General features: G+C 32.1%; 1 protein-coding gene across 3 annotated transcripts; it reads left to right on the top strand.

Moving 5' to 3' along the window:
* The first annotated feature begins 2,751 nt into the window (after positions 1-2,751).
* LOC106478347 (microtubule-associated proteins 1A/1B light chain 3C-like) lies at positions 2,752-15,054 on the top strand. 3 transcript variants are annotated; one of them, XM_022381945.1, is made up of 6 exons: positions 2,752-2,937; positions 7,055-7,110; positions 9,152-9,258; positions 14,160-14,354; positions 14,883-14,912; positions 14,967-15,054. In XM_022381945.1, the coding sequence occupies exons 1-4, from the start codon at positions 2,844-2,846 to the stop codon at positions 14,335-14,337; spliced, it is 435 nt and encodes a 144-aa protein (XP_022237653.1). In that variant the 5' UTR covers positions 2,752-2,843; the 3' UTR covers positions 14,338-14,354; positions 14,883-14,912; positions 14,967-15,054. The 3 variants fall into 3 exon arrangements, with proteins under 3 accessions (XP_022237653.1, XP_022237652.1, XP_013794340.2); XM_022381944.1 differs by having other exon boundaries at positions 14,883-15,054; XM_013938886.2 differs by having other exon boundaries at positions 2,754-2,937; positions 14,804-15,054.
* The last annotated feature ends 249 nt before the right edge of the window (positions 15,055-15,303 follow it).

Genomic DNA, 15,303 nt, shown 5'->3' with positions numbered 1-15,303 from the left:
ATATATGTGTGTCTTTTTTTAAGAACGACTATGGCTTCTAACAGCATTTTTTCACGCTTGTGACTAGTTTATTTCAAAGTTCAATGTAAACTTTTACATAGATATAATTCAGCCATATGGTTGCTTAAAATAAAAATCATTTATATTCAAATTATCGTACATACTTTAAAATAGTTGAATTTGCAATCAAGACATGCGTGTAAAAGATCTCATTCTTATTCTTATGCTAGATTATATTAGTGGCATATCTCAATAAGTTCTAGTGATGAAGGGGGTAAGGTGAAGTAAACATGACACTTCGGCTGTTCTTGAGTGACTTAGTAACAGCTAACTTTAAATGTGGTAGTAGTATAAAAAAGTGTACGAAATTCAGACATAGAAGGCACCACGAATCTTAATTTGTTCTAGGGAAATTTTAAAAATTAAAGAAAAAAGATGCTATTATATTTCTACTTTTCATCGCTTACTGTTTTACTTCTGTGTATTAAATAGTCATGGAAACTGTTGACTTTCGTATTTTGTTTTAAAAACAAATATTGTTTCGTCGTCACTATCTTCTTAGTCTGAGCAATAACAAAGTTCTGGGTGTTTTTATAGGCGTGCCTAAGGCTGCCTTGTAAAATATAACAATGTAAATTTTAACAAACTATTTTTTTTTATCTAAAGACACGAGTAGAATAGTTTTTCTGATCACAACAACTGATTGAAACAATGAAATCGTACCTTTTTTTTAATTTTTGAAATATGCTATATTATATAAAAAGCATTTATTAGGTCAAGGTTTTCATGTAGAAAAGTGATACATATAATTTTGCTCATAAACAAAAAGTACAGCACAAGGATACTTCTTGCATGTGACCAGCAGCACGGTGAACTTGTGTTTCTGGAAAGCTTTAGACACATGGTAATATAACCTTAGAACTGATAAGTTAATTGAGATAAAGGAGTAAACAGTTAGCTATAACTAACATCCCGTGATTCATCATGAAAGAGTAAACTTTAATGGTTACGCCATCAACTTCAGGCAAAATTAATCGATATATATATATTTGTTGAGTTTTGTTGATTTGTGTTGATTGGACTGTAATGTGTATCCTTTGAATTATTATGGGTTGGTAATAAATGACACAGAGAAAGCTTGTGAAACGAATAACAAATTTTTATCAAATAAGAATTTTATATAAATCTTTTCAAGTGAATGTTGTGCATATAAACTGTATGCAGGTAGAAGTAGGCTACAACTTGTTAAGCACTCTGAATATTTGAGATGCATCAGTACCATAACGAGGAAACATTTTTTGGGAGAGATCTTTGTTATCAGACAAAAAGGTGGCAAAAGAACAAAATCTAGAATAAACATTCTCTTCTCTGAAGGTTCTGGGGAAGAGAAAGTAGAGCCCGTTATCCTTCTCCTCGGATATGTCCATAGGATGTACAACTATATATTATCTCTATTTTATATGGGTTAAGATAGTATGCCCAAAGGTGGTTTTCGTTTATGGTTAACAGTTCGTCGCTTTCACCTTTTTAATTCAGCAGACTCTTGCGCCAATCGTCAAAGTGTAGGTAATAAACTGTCATGATGATATTTAACATATATCACTGAATGACATGTAGAAAAACAATGTGGATTTTTAGTGCAAGTTTTGTCTTTTTATTTTCAATTTGACCATCAAACTATAAAGTTGTTAGCATATTTTGAAATTGTGAAGATTCTTTTTAGATTAACATAAATGTCGAATGTGCTTCCAAGTAAAATATAGAATATGCTAATAACTAAAATATGAATATGCTAACAAGCAGAATAATATAATACGAATACTTCAAAATTGAATTTTTTTTTTATTTTCTCACATATGCTGAACGAATCAACAGGCTGCGAAGCTGAAGTTTGCATATTCACTGTCATGTTATCAACTTGTTACATTGCATTCGTTACTGGTGAACATTTCCTTATTCTAAAGATTATTCCATAAATAGTATGTAATGTATTTTTCTTAACAGTCTTGTTTTCATTATTATTTTTCCATATTATAACTCTAAAACTAAATATTGCTGTCTGAGTAATCTTGAAAATGAGAAATGATGTGGGTTGTTGTTGAACTAAACCATCTTTAATAAATAAATGAATACAGCTTTCAGTATCAAAAATCATGTGCATGACTATTGTATTACAAAAACAATTATGATTTATGCAGTTTATGCCATGTTGGTTTCTGTTTTCTAGAATAAAAAAAATAGATTTCTGTAATCGGTAATGAATGCAAAAATTACAATATTTTAATCAGATTTTTATTTATATATTACGCTAATTTAAGGAGAGCATGCAGTATGAATGAAATAAATGAGATGCCATACCATTTTCTCTAATACATTGGTTACTCCACAGATATTAACATAACAACTAAAAAATACGTCTCTTTTACTTCATTGAGCAAGCAAATGAAATTTACGCTATATAGAGCTGGCTTAGAGGTAAGTCTGAAAGCTTATAACGCTGAAATTCAGGTTTCGATGCCCGCGATGGGCAAAGCTCAGATAGTCCATTGTGTAGCTTTGCGCTTAACAGCAACAAAAAACAAACAAACTCTATAGAAGCAATATAGGTGAAAAAGAAATAATTTAAATTTTTTGTTATCATATTGAGGCCAGGAGTATTGCGTAATATCATCTAAAAACACTCCTCTAATATCGCCAGCCGCTACCAATCAGCGTTTAAGAGATTGATCACATGACTCAGTTTTCATGTAAATGTCTAGGGTCAGCGGCATTGCCTGATTACCACAGACATAGTTGTCGAGTAGAAGGGTTAAACTGTTTTAAACGTACATCTATCCTATCATATGGTTCCTAAGCCGAGCAATTCTAGTAGTGGTAATATGACAACAGTCAGGCATAGTGACAAGTGTCTCTCATTCAAACAGCGAAAGTGTTTCGGTAAGACTTGCTCAGTTACTGTTTTTAAACTTATGATAAAGTCAACGAGTAAATCTATTTTAAGTAATAATAAATTGATCTAACAAATAATCGTATAAGTTCTAGTTCATGATCTTTAAAAAATAAAAAAGTGTGGTAATATTTGGTAAAGACTGAATCCGCGTTTTGATTAAACAATTTAATCTATTTTTATTTTATTGTTTTTCATTCATTTGTCCAGTTATAAAATATCTAGTCAAAAACACCTTAGATGTGAAAAAAGATGCGGCCAAAAAGGATTGAACGTTAAAGGAATGAAATCAAAATTGGTGGCTAAACTGGTAGCTACACTTATAACATTCATAAGAATTTTACAGCAAATATTCATTCATTTATTAGTCAGGCCGCGTTTTTGTTCAACTTGGAGCATGATGGTGTGTAAAACAAAATACGCAGCCTAGCTACCTAGTGAATGAATATTTGCTGTAAAACTAGGTATCATGACGTTTTGTCAATACACAAGAACAAACCACAGCAAGTAAGAAAATTACATTCGATAGTAACCAACATTAGCTTTAGGATCGCAACCAAATTATTATTAGGAACAGACCTTTACTTTACAGAACCAAACAAATTGTTTAATATATATATGGTGATAGTTTTCCTCTCTAAAACAGTGTTAATAGCTTCCTTTATACTAACGCCATGCAATGTAGATTAACAGTTTCTTGTCATCACCCCCCCCCCCGCCCCACGCAATCGGTGCAACCGTATCAAGCATTATTATTTATGCTAATTGTTTGACCTAATATCACATGACGCTAAATGCTTTTTAGTTAGGATAATTTCATAAAGTTTTGTAAATTTGTGCTGAAAATTTGGCAATGAATAATCAATGATAATAGTCCACTCGTATGATTCTTTTGAAAACATGAGCTAGAAACTGCTAATCTTGTTTGCTTGGCCTAACCAATACTTATTCCTTCCACCTTGAAGTTTTGCTTCTCGAAGAGCCATCTTTAATCCGAATGACAAGAAACTAAAAACGGTCCACATTCTCTCATAGATGAAGCTGTAGTAAAAATGTTAGACCGATAGCTCAAAAACGTTTCACTAATCTGAGCGGTTTTTGTTGAATAACTTTGTACATATGGTTTTATACTTACACCAAATAAGACTCCCAATTGTAGGTTGTAAAGATCTATCAGTGTACTAAATTCGAAAAAAAATCTATAAAATGTAAATCTGTTTTTTATCAAATAAAGTTTCCGTACATTTGGTGCGAAGAAAAAAATAGGAAGAAACTCAATCAAAATTGGAAATGTTATATCTCAGATGTTTCTTAATGGATTGCCTTGAAATTCGGTATGTGAATTAAGAGTCCAATAGAGCACACTCTCTGAAAATATGTGATACAGAAGATGGAAAATCGCTAAACTATCACCCCCTGTTAATAACACACAATGTGTCCTGAGGTTTGTTTTTTGGCCGCAAGACACAGTACCGTGTGTCTTGATCAGTATAGCTATATGACCTGCCACCTTCTACCGAGTGTCTTGATTAGTATAGCTATATGACCTGCCACCTTCTACCGTGTGTCTTGATCAGTATAGCTATATGACCTGCCACCTTCTACCGTGTGTCTTGATCAGTATAGCTATATGACCTGCCACCTTCTACCGAGTGTCTTGATCAGTATAGCTATATGAACTGCCACCTTCTACCGAGTGTCTTGATCAGTATAGCTATATGACCTGCCACCTTCTACCGTGTGTCTTGATCAATATAGCTATATGACCTGCCACCTTCTACCGTGTGTCTTGATCAGTATAGCTATATGACCTGCCACCTTCTACCGTGTGTCTTGATCAGTATAGCTATATGACCTGCCACCTTCTACCGAGTGTCTTGATCAGTATAGCTATATGACCTGCCACCTTCTACCGTGTGTCTTGATCAGTATAGCTATATGACCTGCCACCTTCTACCGTGTGTCTTGATCAGTATAGCTATATGACCTGCCACCTTCTATCGACATACTCCAGCGAGTATCAATCAAACTATGTATAACCAATTGGGCAGAGCCTCGTAAAGTGTTCCAAAAATCGAACAATAACTTGTCTCGGAACATATGCCACTTTTAGCTGGAGCCATAAGTAATGTAGGTAATTTATTTTGACGGTATGCCACGTTACCAATTGTTCTAAAATACTACATAGATAACAAACAATTTCGGTGATTTTTTTTTTCTTTCACGAAGCTATTTGTGAAGTGTAAAAGATAATTTGAGATTATTCTTCAATTAACAAAAAACTGTAATATTCTTTGTATAGGTAGCATATAAATAAGTCATGTAAGCTAATTAAGTTTAGCATTTTATCAATTTTAATACATAACATTATAATTAGCAATTATTCAACATATGAATTTATAGTGTTTGAATGTGCAAAGATGGCGTTTAAACACAGCTTAACCAGTGGTTCAGAGACAATAAACTTTGCTAAAGCTTATAAAAGTCTAGGAATTTAAAAACGAATATCTGATCAATTATAACAGAATCATAATAAAGCTTAATTTTAACAGTATATAACTTAGAAAGAACTAGATGTGACAAAGAAATGCGATAACAATACGAACAGTCGTAATTCGAGCAGGAGACGAGTTCCAGCAAGAATATTTATATCCGAATTTTTTAGGTCCGATCCGTGTGCAAGGAAAAGAGAAATCTGTGTAGCAAATATGAGCATTAGAAAATCGTTTTAGATCCAAACACGTTTATAAAACATGAAAATCAAACTAGATACGAGTGTGAACATGTTAATTTCGATTTAGGTTCGGTCAGACTAATCCCTGTCGCCTAGCTGGTTCGAACAACTCGGACTTGTCAAGATCATCTTTAATGCTTAGCAGTTTTGAAGAGGGTGAACCTTTTCTGAAGCAAAATTACTTTTAGTTCTAATGCTTGATGCAAATTGTATGATTTGATTTAAACTTCTTTTGGGTTCGTTCTTTCCCTTTAAAAATATTATATCAAACTAAAATTTTGGGACTACTTTTATTATTTTTAACGATTTTATGATTTTTAATATTTTAAATGAATTTTGTGCTTTCGGCATATGGGCTTTCTATGTCTTTGTAGCCGGCATTCAGAAATTTTTATTTGAATGTTGAAATGTGTACTATGAGATGAAAAAATAATTTACATTTTCTGTTGGATGTAGTTAATGCTTAACACACTAGGGAGCGAAATAATCAGTGTATGGTTGCTTTCCTGTATCATAAACAACAACAAAAACTGTGAGTGCATAAGGGAAACGAAACAATTAAAGATTGTTGTGAACAAATATATTTATATCTTTATTATTGTTTTGATGGTGTAAGTTAAAATATCAATTTTAATTTATTAATCCAATTGAATTGCATATTATGGTAACACAGATATCCTAAAATCCTAATTAACATTGTTACAAGTCATTTTGAATGATAATATTTTCTTGACTTTAAGAATTAAAAATTAAAACTGTGAGCTATTTTGACACCAGCTTTTATTGTTTTAAGTATTTTCAATACAAAATCATCTTAACATTTTAGAAGATTTTGAAAGGCATTAGTAATTTCCAACCAAATGAATGCACAAACTTTACTTTGTTGTCTAGGAAAATACTTTTATTTTCAAGAATGTGAAATTGATTAAAAGAAAATTACAGCCACTCACAACATTAATGTCTGAAAGATAATGTTTAAGGGTATGCTAAATGAACATAAAAGGAAGCTATAATTTTTATTTTAATGTTATTTAATATTATATACTCCTATTGGTTGATACTAAAACATTTTCCCCTGGACAGGGAAATATAGGGAAATGAGAACGAAAAAGAATCGGCATTTAATACCTTTGTCTGAAATTCAACTTTGGCCTCAGATGTGATGGAAATTTCAAGGATCTTGTTGAACACAAGTTTTATGTGATCAAGTAAACAAGAAAATGTGATCAAGGAATGTTCATAAGTCAGAATCAAAACTTTAATTATGTGAGGGGTTTGCTTTGTGAATGCAGCATTTTCACCCGTTGTTAAGATATAAATTTATAGATTATAATATAAACAGACTTTATAGTTGATTTGAATTTATCTTGTAGCTGTTAGGAAACAGGAGGTGGCAGATATAAAAGAAAAATTTCCTAACAAAATACCGGTAAGTGTAAAAATTAAATTACATGTTTTATATTTAATAAAGTTACCAGGTAAAGAAATATGCATAAATGTTTGTGAAGACGAGATAATATTTCCAGGTCTTTTTTCTTTCGTTTGTTTGTTTTGTAGTATCGTAAAGGTCCACAAAGAGTTATCTGTGCTCTGTATGCCGGGGGGAAACAAACCCTGGACTTTAGTGTTGTAAATCCGTAAAATTAGCATTGACTAAACCTAGGGACTTTTCTATCGTACAGTTGTACTTGGAGCCACCAAAATTTAATTTACGTACGTGTTAACGTACATGTACAGCAAGTTATTGTATTTTAGTAATATGGAGACTGGAAACAATCACATTTTTATAGAATTGTGTATAAAATGATCGTTGTTTTTAAAAATTGTGAGTTTTTAAGATCGATCCTAATACCTGGAAAACTCTTGCCCAAAACCACCCAGCCTGGAAGAGTGCTGTCACAAAGGGAGCAGCTACATATGGACAATAGCTGATCCTGACAGCCCAGAACAATCGTGTAGCACGTAAAGCAATAAGAAGCAACCACCAGAACCCACCAGTCCCCTTGCTGTCTTGCCCTCATTGTGCCAGACATTTTCTAGCCAGGATCAGGCTAATCAGTTAACTCCGAACACACAAAATCATTGGATGATGATGAAGATGGTCCTCTTCAATCATAAAGGACGAACCATATAGTTATGCATGGGAGCTTCACATAGAGCACTAATGATTTTGTCAATAATTAATTATAAGTAAGCGAAAATTACGCTTACAACATAGGCAGAATTTTTTATGCTGAACTGACATTCACAGAAAAAGTTGTAAATGATAAAGGTTTGGAATTAATCATTAATACTACACTAAATTTTCCCCGTTGAACTACACATATCCAAAGTTTATAAAAGATTTGACTGCATTAGGTAACAAAACTTATTCCACGTGGCTAGAAAGAACTGCTGTTTCGAGTTATATCAGCTTTCATCAGGCCGGTTATAGGTCGATGGTAAGAAATATGATCTAATAGTTTTATGTAACCGAATTTTCTGGGTGTAGAATTTCTGCATGAACTCATTTTGTCACTTGTTCAGCTGCAAATGCTTGGTTACGGCTGTCTTGATCTCCAAATAGATCTATAATTATTATGGTGGAGACCCATATCGTGTTGTAGATTGTAATGTAACACACGAAGGTAACAATAGCAGTATCATAATCGCCGAGAACTGCAATGTCTTCACAATATAGTTCTGTAGATTACAATGTAATACATGTGGGTTTGCTTTTTGGTAACAATAACCATATTATAATCACCAAGAACTGTAATGTATTCACAATATAGTTCTGTAGATTACAATGTAATACAAGTGGGCTTGCTTTTGGTAACAATAACCATATCATAATCACCAAGAACTGTAATGTCTTCACAATATAGTTCTGTAGATTACAATGTAATACAAGTGGGCTTGCTTTTGGTAACAATAACCATATCATAATCACCAAGAACTGCAGGTTCGCTTCTCTTCAACAAGTTAGGTAAAGCAAGACATCCAGTGGATCTATTTTAGTTACTTGAGATGAAAATATTTGTCTGATTTCATTCGACTTTAAGATTCATAGATGGATAGAATATCGCTAAAAAAATGGGACTTTTCACTGGGATTCAGTTAACTTTCAACACGTGTGTGTGTGTGTTTTGTATGCTGAAAAGAAGAAAATGGGCTGATATAAAATTTCAAAGGTCATTGCCCTATTACTACCAGTTGGTACCACTTTATATTTTGTTTCTTTAATTAAAAACTGTTTCATCGCTAACTTCTTTCACTTTGGCTTGGTTGTTATTTTGTCTGATTATATCTGTTTTATTTTATCTTCTATACATTTTATCGGATAAGACGAGCATTATGTATTTTGAAAAGTCACGAGAAATATTTGGAATTTTCATTCACCAATGTAGAAAATACATAATTAATCCTAAAAGAAAAAGAGTTGGTTAATTCTTGTTAGATACACGAAATTGTTTCGTTTTATTTTCTAGGTAATTGTTGAAAGGTTCTGTAAAGAAGTTAACCTTCCAGCTCTTGACAAAACTAAATTTCTTGTACCACAGGAACTGACCATGTCGCAGTTTGTTACAATCCTTAGGTAAGAATTGTGTGAAGTACATTCTTAAATTGATTGTGATATAGATTAACTAAGGTGTCTGTGTTATATAATATGAAAATATATGGAAATCGCTTTAAAAGAAAATTTACCTTCAATACATTAGGAAATGATCGTAGGACTGACAATGTACGAAAGAAAACATAGTGGTAAACATGTGTACTAATGAAAACATACTGGTAAACACCTGTACAAATGAAAACATACTGTGCTAATGAAAATATACTTGAAACATCTTTACTAATAAAACATACTGGAAAAGAAACGGTACAAGGAGGGAATGTTTATTGTAGTCATATTAAAAATAAGGCTTTAAATTTTTAAATATTATATATACACAATTTTGGTCATAGAGAGCTAAAAGGAGAGCCAATGGCTTTAGAACTCTGTCTGCCTTCTATGTTTAAAAGTACACTAGTATGGCCCGTAACGTGATAGTTGTCGGCCCCTGCCTTGTGGTTATTTGTTTGTTTGACGTTATGCACAAAGCTACACAATGGGCTATCTGTGCGCTGCCCACCACGGGTATCGAAACCCGGTTTCTAGCATTGTAAGTCCGCAGACATACCGCTGTGCCACTGGTGGGAGGCACCTTGTGGTTATCGCAGATAAAATATAAATGTGCTGATTACAATGTTCCTGTTCTTTATTCCAATAGTGTTATATAAGCTATAAATGCCCAATTTTTTACAAAGGAACTTAATAGTTCTGCAAATATTAACATTTACTATGCTATAGATGTCCCATTTTATAACACTAATATAATGTTTTAATGCAAGTTTAATTTGTATATGGGCTGTTGCATCAATACATTTTTCTTTTTATTTGTGTGTTTAGATTCTGCAAACACACACTGATGTTTATTTGAACAAAAAGAAAAACAATTATAATACTTGCTAATTCTAATCATTGGAAACGACACAATCAGATACACTAGCTCATTTCTAATAAGTGGAATTTGTGCAAAGTACATTTCGATGTGCAAACTGATAACATTACAACAACAATATTCGTGGATACCTATTATCTCTGGTGTTGTATAATTGTTAAAGTCGCCCAACACTATAATAGTCCTATGCGCGTAATGTAGGATTAATACATCAGTGATGTATTATTATTCAAGTTGCCCAACTTCAGAGCAGTACTATACACGTAATACAGGAATAACATGTCAGTCCTATACACCTAATGATTATTTGAGTTGTTCAATTCTACAAAGTAGTCTTATACACGTAATGCAGGATTAACATGTTGGAATCTCTTTAAACAAAAAAATCTTAATCGCTTCATAAAGCTTCCCATATTCTAGCACTTTTCTTGTATCAACTGATGACTTGTAATTTACATTTAAATATTTAAATTGAGCGTACGTTCTTGGACGATTTTATCACTTGTCCTGAAGATACTCGGACGAGAATCAAATGCTACTTGGTGACGACTTCAGTATAAACTTATACTCCAATTCTGCAAACAATTTCTGAACTGTGATCGAGTTTTTTGTTATTATTTCACTGAAATATGGAAGAAAGCGGTCAACAACTACAGTTTAAAGATTCAAAGTTCAATCAGTGGGTAAATTCCGAGGTTGTTACTAGCTCTCAGCAACTAGCATGTAATAGATTGAAAGTTGTTGTCTTTCTACTAAAAGTACATACACCTTCGCTGTCGGAAGCAAAATAATGTTTTAATTCCATGGCTTTTACAGATGTAGCGTAAGTTTATATGTGTATTAACCGCAAAACAATACTTCGTGATTGAATATAGTAGTTACAGTTACACTTAAAACTGGTTTATTTCCGGATATACGGGCACACAACAAGGTACTTCTGTCAATTATTTAAGTACAATTATAATTTGTTGGTTCCAATGTACTAAGATATTTTACGTTAATGGCATATCATATATTTATTAATGGCGTTCAGATATTCTTACCTAATAGTGTATTACAGCTAAAATAGTAGAAGGTTTACTTGCTTATTATTAAATATAAAGCTACACGATTGGCTGTCTGTCCTGTGCTAAGCGCAAGTATCGAAACCTGTTTTTTTAGTCTCATAAGCTTTCAAACTTACAGCTGAGCTACCTGTGGGCCAGTAGAAGAAAAATGTGTACTTATTCATATGTAATCAGACTTTTTGTTAAAAACTAAGTTTCTAAGTGTTTAGTATTATTTAAAGGAAGATTTGTAAAGATCAGAAATATCAAACATATTTCCACCGAATGATCCGTTTATTTTATATTGCATTTTAAGTTTATTTTGTATATTGTATATTGTATGTTGTTTACATGAAGAGACGTAGGAACATCCCCCCCCACACACACACATTTCAACAGTAATTCTCTATATTCATTTTGGCGTTGTGTATAGCTGAAAACTCAAAATTATCTTGAAAACAAAAACAAAACTTTGTGGTGACAACAACTGTTACTAGGGTAGACATCAATACCTTCTGCATCCAAGAGAAATACACTTAGAAGTAATATCACAAGAACATTTCCACAAACGTATCAGATATTTCTATTAATAAATAAAAAATGCATATGTCAGTATTTTTGTCACGTGCTATCTTTCCTTGTTGAGGGCATACACGTGTGCTTCGGCTCTCGTGGTTTACAATCCAGACGCTGTTACCACGCGGCAAGTTTAACCTTGAAGCCAAACTGAAAATTTCTCAGCACAGCTTCTAATCTTTTAGAGTGACAAACTGGCCTTGAAAGAGTTCATATTGCGAGCTAATTTCACAAGGACTTCTTTTATTTTTGTATTTTGTATCTTATTTATTCAAGTTTCCCGCTTTTATTGTAAGATGTACTCTGCGTGAACTGAAAAAATTCCAAGTAACTTTATTTTACCTAGACTAAATACTTTGTCTAAAGTTCATAAGATTGGGAACAATTATCTAATATCAAACGTTCAGCGTATGGTGTAGCAAAATTGATATCGAAAAAAAATTCTCATTTTTTAAAGGATAAAAAATAAATACACAGTCAAGAATTCGTTTGAACTTGTGAAAAGAGTTAAGCATATAACTTTTGATTAGAAAAATATCGTGGTGTCTTTTGATGTTGTTCACCAAAGTATTTATGATAAAGCCATTGCGAGTTTCGAAAAAAAGTTTAAAGAAAATAATCATTCGGTCTTAGAAATAACAGATATGATTAATCTGGTAGAAGCATATGTTGAAAACTTTTTTTTTTTTAAATTAACAGTAAAGTTTATAAACAGAATGAAGGTTTAGCTATGAGTTCTCCTTTATCTCCGTTATTATGGGACTTATTTTGAAACTGAAGTGTTAGAAAAAGCGGATAAGAAATCTGAAGTTTGGTTAAGGTATGTTAAGGACACATTTTTGATATGGTGGCATGGTAAAGAGGAATTAGGTGTTTTTGCTAATTACCTTAATAACATCGACAATTCTATCAAATTTATAAATAAAGTTGAGACAAATAGCTGTTTATCTTTTTCGTATGTTTCAGTGAGTAAAAATAAGGATAAACTGGAAACTACTATTTATCAAAAATCTTTCTGACACATAAGATCTTGTCACACTAAATCTCAGAAAACTACTGTTTTTTTCTCGTATGTGGATATGATAATGACATTATGTAGTAAACAAGAAGACATTAATAATGAGTTATTATTAATTAAGTACATAGCAGTAGAAAGAGGTTTTAATTCTGACATTGTTGACAGAGCTGTCAAAAAACTAAAGAAAACAAGGATGACATTATTAAGTGAAAACCACCTACAGTAAAAAGGAAAAAAGATGTTATGGTACTATCATTTATACCTGCTTTATCTTGTCAAATAATGAAGTAATTTAGTAAAAAATAGATATTTTTTCTGATATATTAATCCATAAACAAAGTTAGCCAAATTCTTAATATAACTAAAGGTAAAATTGATTTAATGGAAAAATTTGGTATATATAAAATATCATGTGAATGTAAAAAAATTTATACAAGACAAACTAGAAGAAACTTAAAATACAGAATGAATGAACACAAAGGAAATGTTAAAAACAATAATATTACCATTTCACCATTAGCAAAACATATTAATGAAACTAAATACACAATGCAATGTGAAAAGAACTGTTATTTTAACACAACCTTAAAATGTCATTAATATGAATATAAGTGAATCTATTGAGATAATCAAATTTAAAATATGGAATACGGATGGTGGATCTGGTAAAAATGTTGTCAACAGACAGCGTGGAATTCTTTAATATGTAAATTGTATTATATGACTTCTTGTAGGGATATAAATACGTCTAATTCTTGCACAACATTGTACTTCTGAATATGACACAGTAAGCATGTTGACTGTATGGAACTGTTTCTAGTTTCATCGGGGTTTTTGTTTTATCTTCTGCAGTAAGCTATTTAGCATTTTATTGTATTTTTGAGAAAGTATATTCTTTTCGCGTTTTCTTTGCTTGTGTTCATAAGCTAAAGCTATACATTTGCTCAGATTATCGGCTTTTCACTTAATATGCATTCTTTAAAACAAGTAATATATAAATGCTTTATCGTGACACGCTTAATGGGGAAGTGGTTTCTTCTATAAAGCTCAGTATTTTACTGGTACATTTATTTATCATTGTTTATTGTCAAAAATACACGTCTTTTAAGGAAAATCATTATTCAAACAAAGTGTTCTTGTGTCCAGCGAATATTTTATGTTTTAATGTAGACTAACTGTTCGGTAATGACTTCAAAAGTTTGCTATTATGTCTGACTTGTTTGAATAATATTGGATAATTTATGTAGTTTCAACACCAAAGCTTCTTTAAAAATGCACATACACCTAATTTGCTGTATTTAAATGATTATTTCGGAAAGTCCTTGACTTCAGCATCTCTTATGATGATTTTCAGGAGTCGTATGCAACTGAAGTCAAGTCGGGCTTTCTATGTTATAGTTAACAACAAAAGTATGTCGAGCATGTCAATGTCACTGGCTGAGGTATATCAGGATAACAAAGATGATGATGGATTTTTATACGTCACTTACGCTTCACAAGAGATGTTTGGGTCAAACGAAGAAAACCACTGAGGAAAGCTTGGAGTATGGTAAGATTTCGGTTTTATGAACTTTTTTTTTACCTGCTGTATTGTTTCTTTTAGGCCATCACTTCTATCTTGTGCGAATGTAGTGGATATGTATCAGTTATGCTTATTAAATGGAATTAATTGTTATTAATAGTCTTATAGTTATATGTATATACCTAGTTATGACTTTCACTCAGTAGTATTATGTATCTTTCTTTATTTCAAAACATGAGAATTACCCAAGTTTTGAAAGGATTATTGGAATCCATTTTTCATGTAACCAAGTAACACGAACATGTGACTTTCTGTTACCTTGAAGACGTGTCGTAAAAAAATTAAATAAAAAAATAGCAGCTTTTAATTTACTTAAACTCAGAATCGATTACAATCAAGATTCGGTGAGATTTTTCGTGAAATTAAGGAAAATTCCATTTCTGTTACTACTATTATTATTTTTTTTCTACTATCAGGTTCGAAGAATTATGCCAACATAGAGTATTGGACAGATGTTTGTTTCTGTATATTTATATATAAAATCTTACTCGAAAGGCGTATATGTACATCTTCTCAACTGACGATAGCTTGGCAAGGGCCACCAGAGGTTACCCCGTTGCTCTCGTTAGAAGTTCGAGAAGCTACCATGACCCTGAAAAGCTCCAGCTGTGACGTCAAAGAAAAGAAACCCATCAAGTCCAAGGTTAAATAAAAGTTTCAATACAGACTGCTTTGTCACGAGTTAGTTTTCGTTCGACCACTATTACGTTTTTCAACACAGTAGGGGAAAGGGTTATTTATCTGTATGTACAGATATTATTGCCGATATTTGTGTGTGTAAAAGTAGCAATGTACTAAATTTAATTGGTCACGGTTGAAAAACTGAAGAGAAATCTACGGTCGACCATCACTATAAAACTTCTAAAAAGGGAATTAAGTGAACTAATAAAAAAAAAGGTCTTTGTTAACTTTCTTC

Source organism: Limulus polyphemus, unplaced genomic scaffold (genome assembly GCF_000517525.1).
Source record: "Limulus polyphemus unplaced genomic scaffold, Limulus_polyphemus-2.1.2 Scaffold202, whole genome shotgun sequence".
NCBI classification, from domain to species: Eukaryota; Metazoa; Arthropoda; class Merostomata; order Xiphosura; family Limulidae; genus Limulus; species Limulus polyphemus.
The sequence above is the reverse complement of the archived record's forward strand: the minus strand, read 5'-3'. Positions and strand labels throughout refer to the sequence as shown.

What these genes read in the sequence shown, in the direction of transcription:
- LOC106478347 (XM_022381945.1), top strand. Translation starts at nt 2,844, where the DNA reads ATGGTTCCTAAGCCGAGCAATTCTAGTAGTGGTAATATGACAACAGTC. An exon ending in CAAACAGCGAAAGTGTTTCG is followed by an intron (nt 2,938 to 7,054) that starts GTAAGACTTGCT and finishes TTTATCTTGTAG; the next exon opens with CTGTTAGGAAACAGGAGGTG. An exon ending in CAGTTTGTTACAATCCTTAG is followed by an intron (nt 9,259 to 14,159) that starts GTAAGAATTGTG and finishes GATGATTTTCAG; the next exon opens with GAGTCGTATGCAACTGAAGT.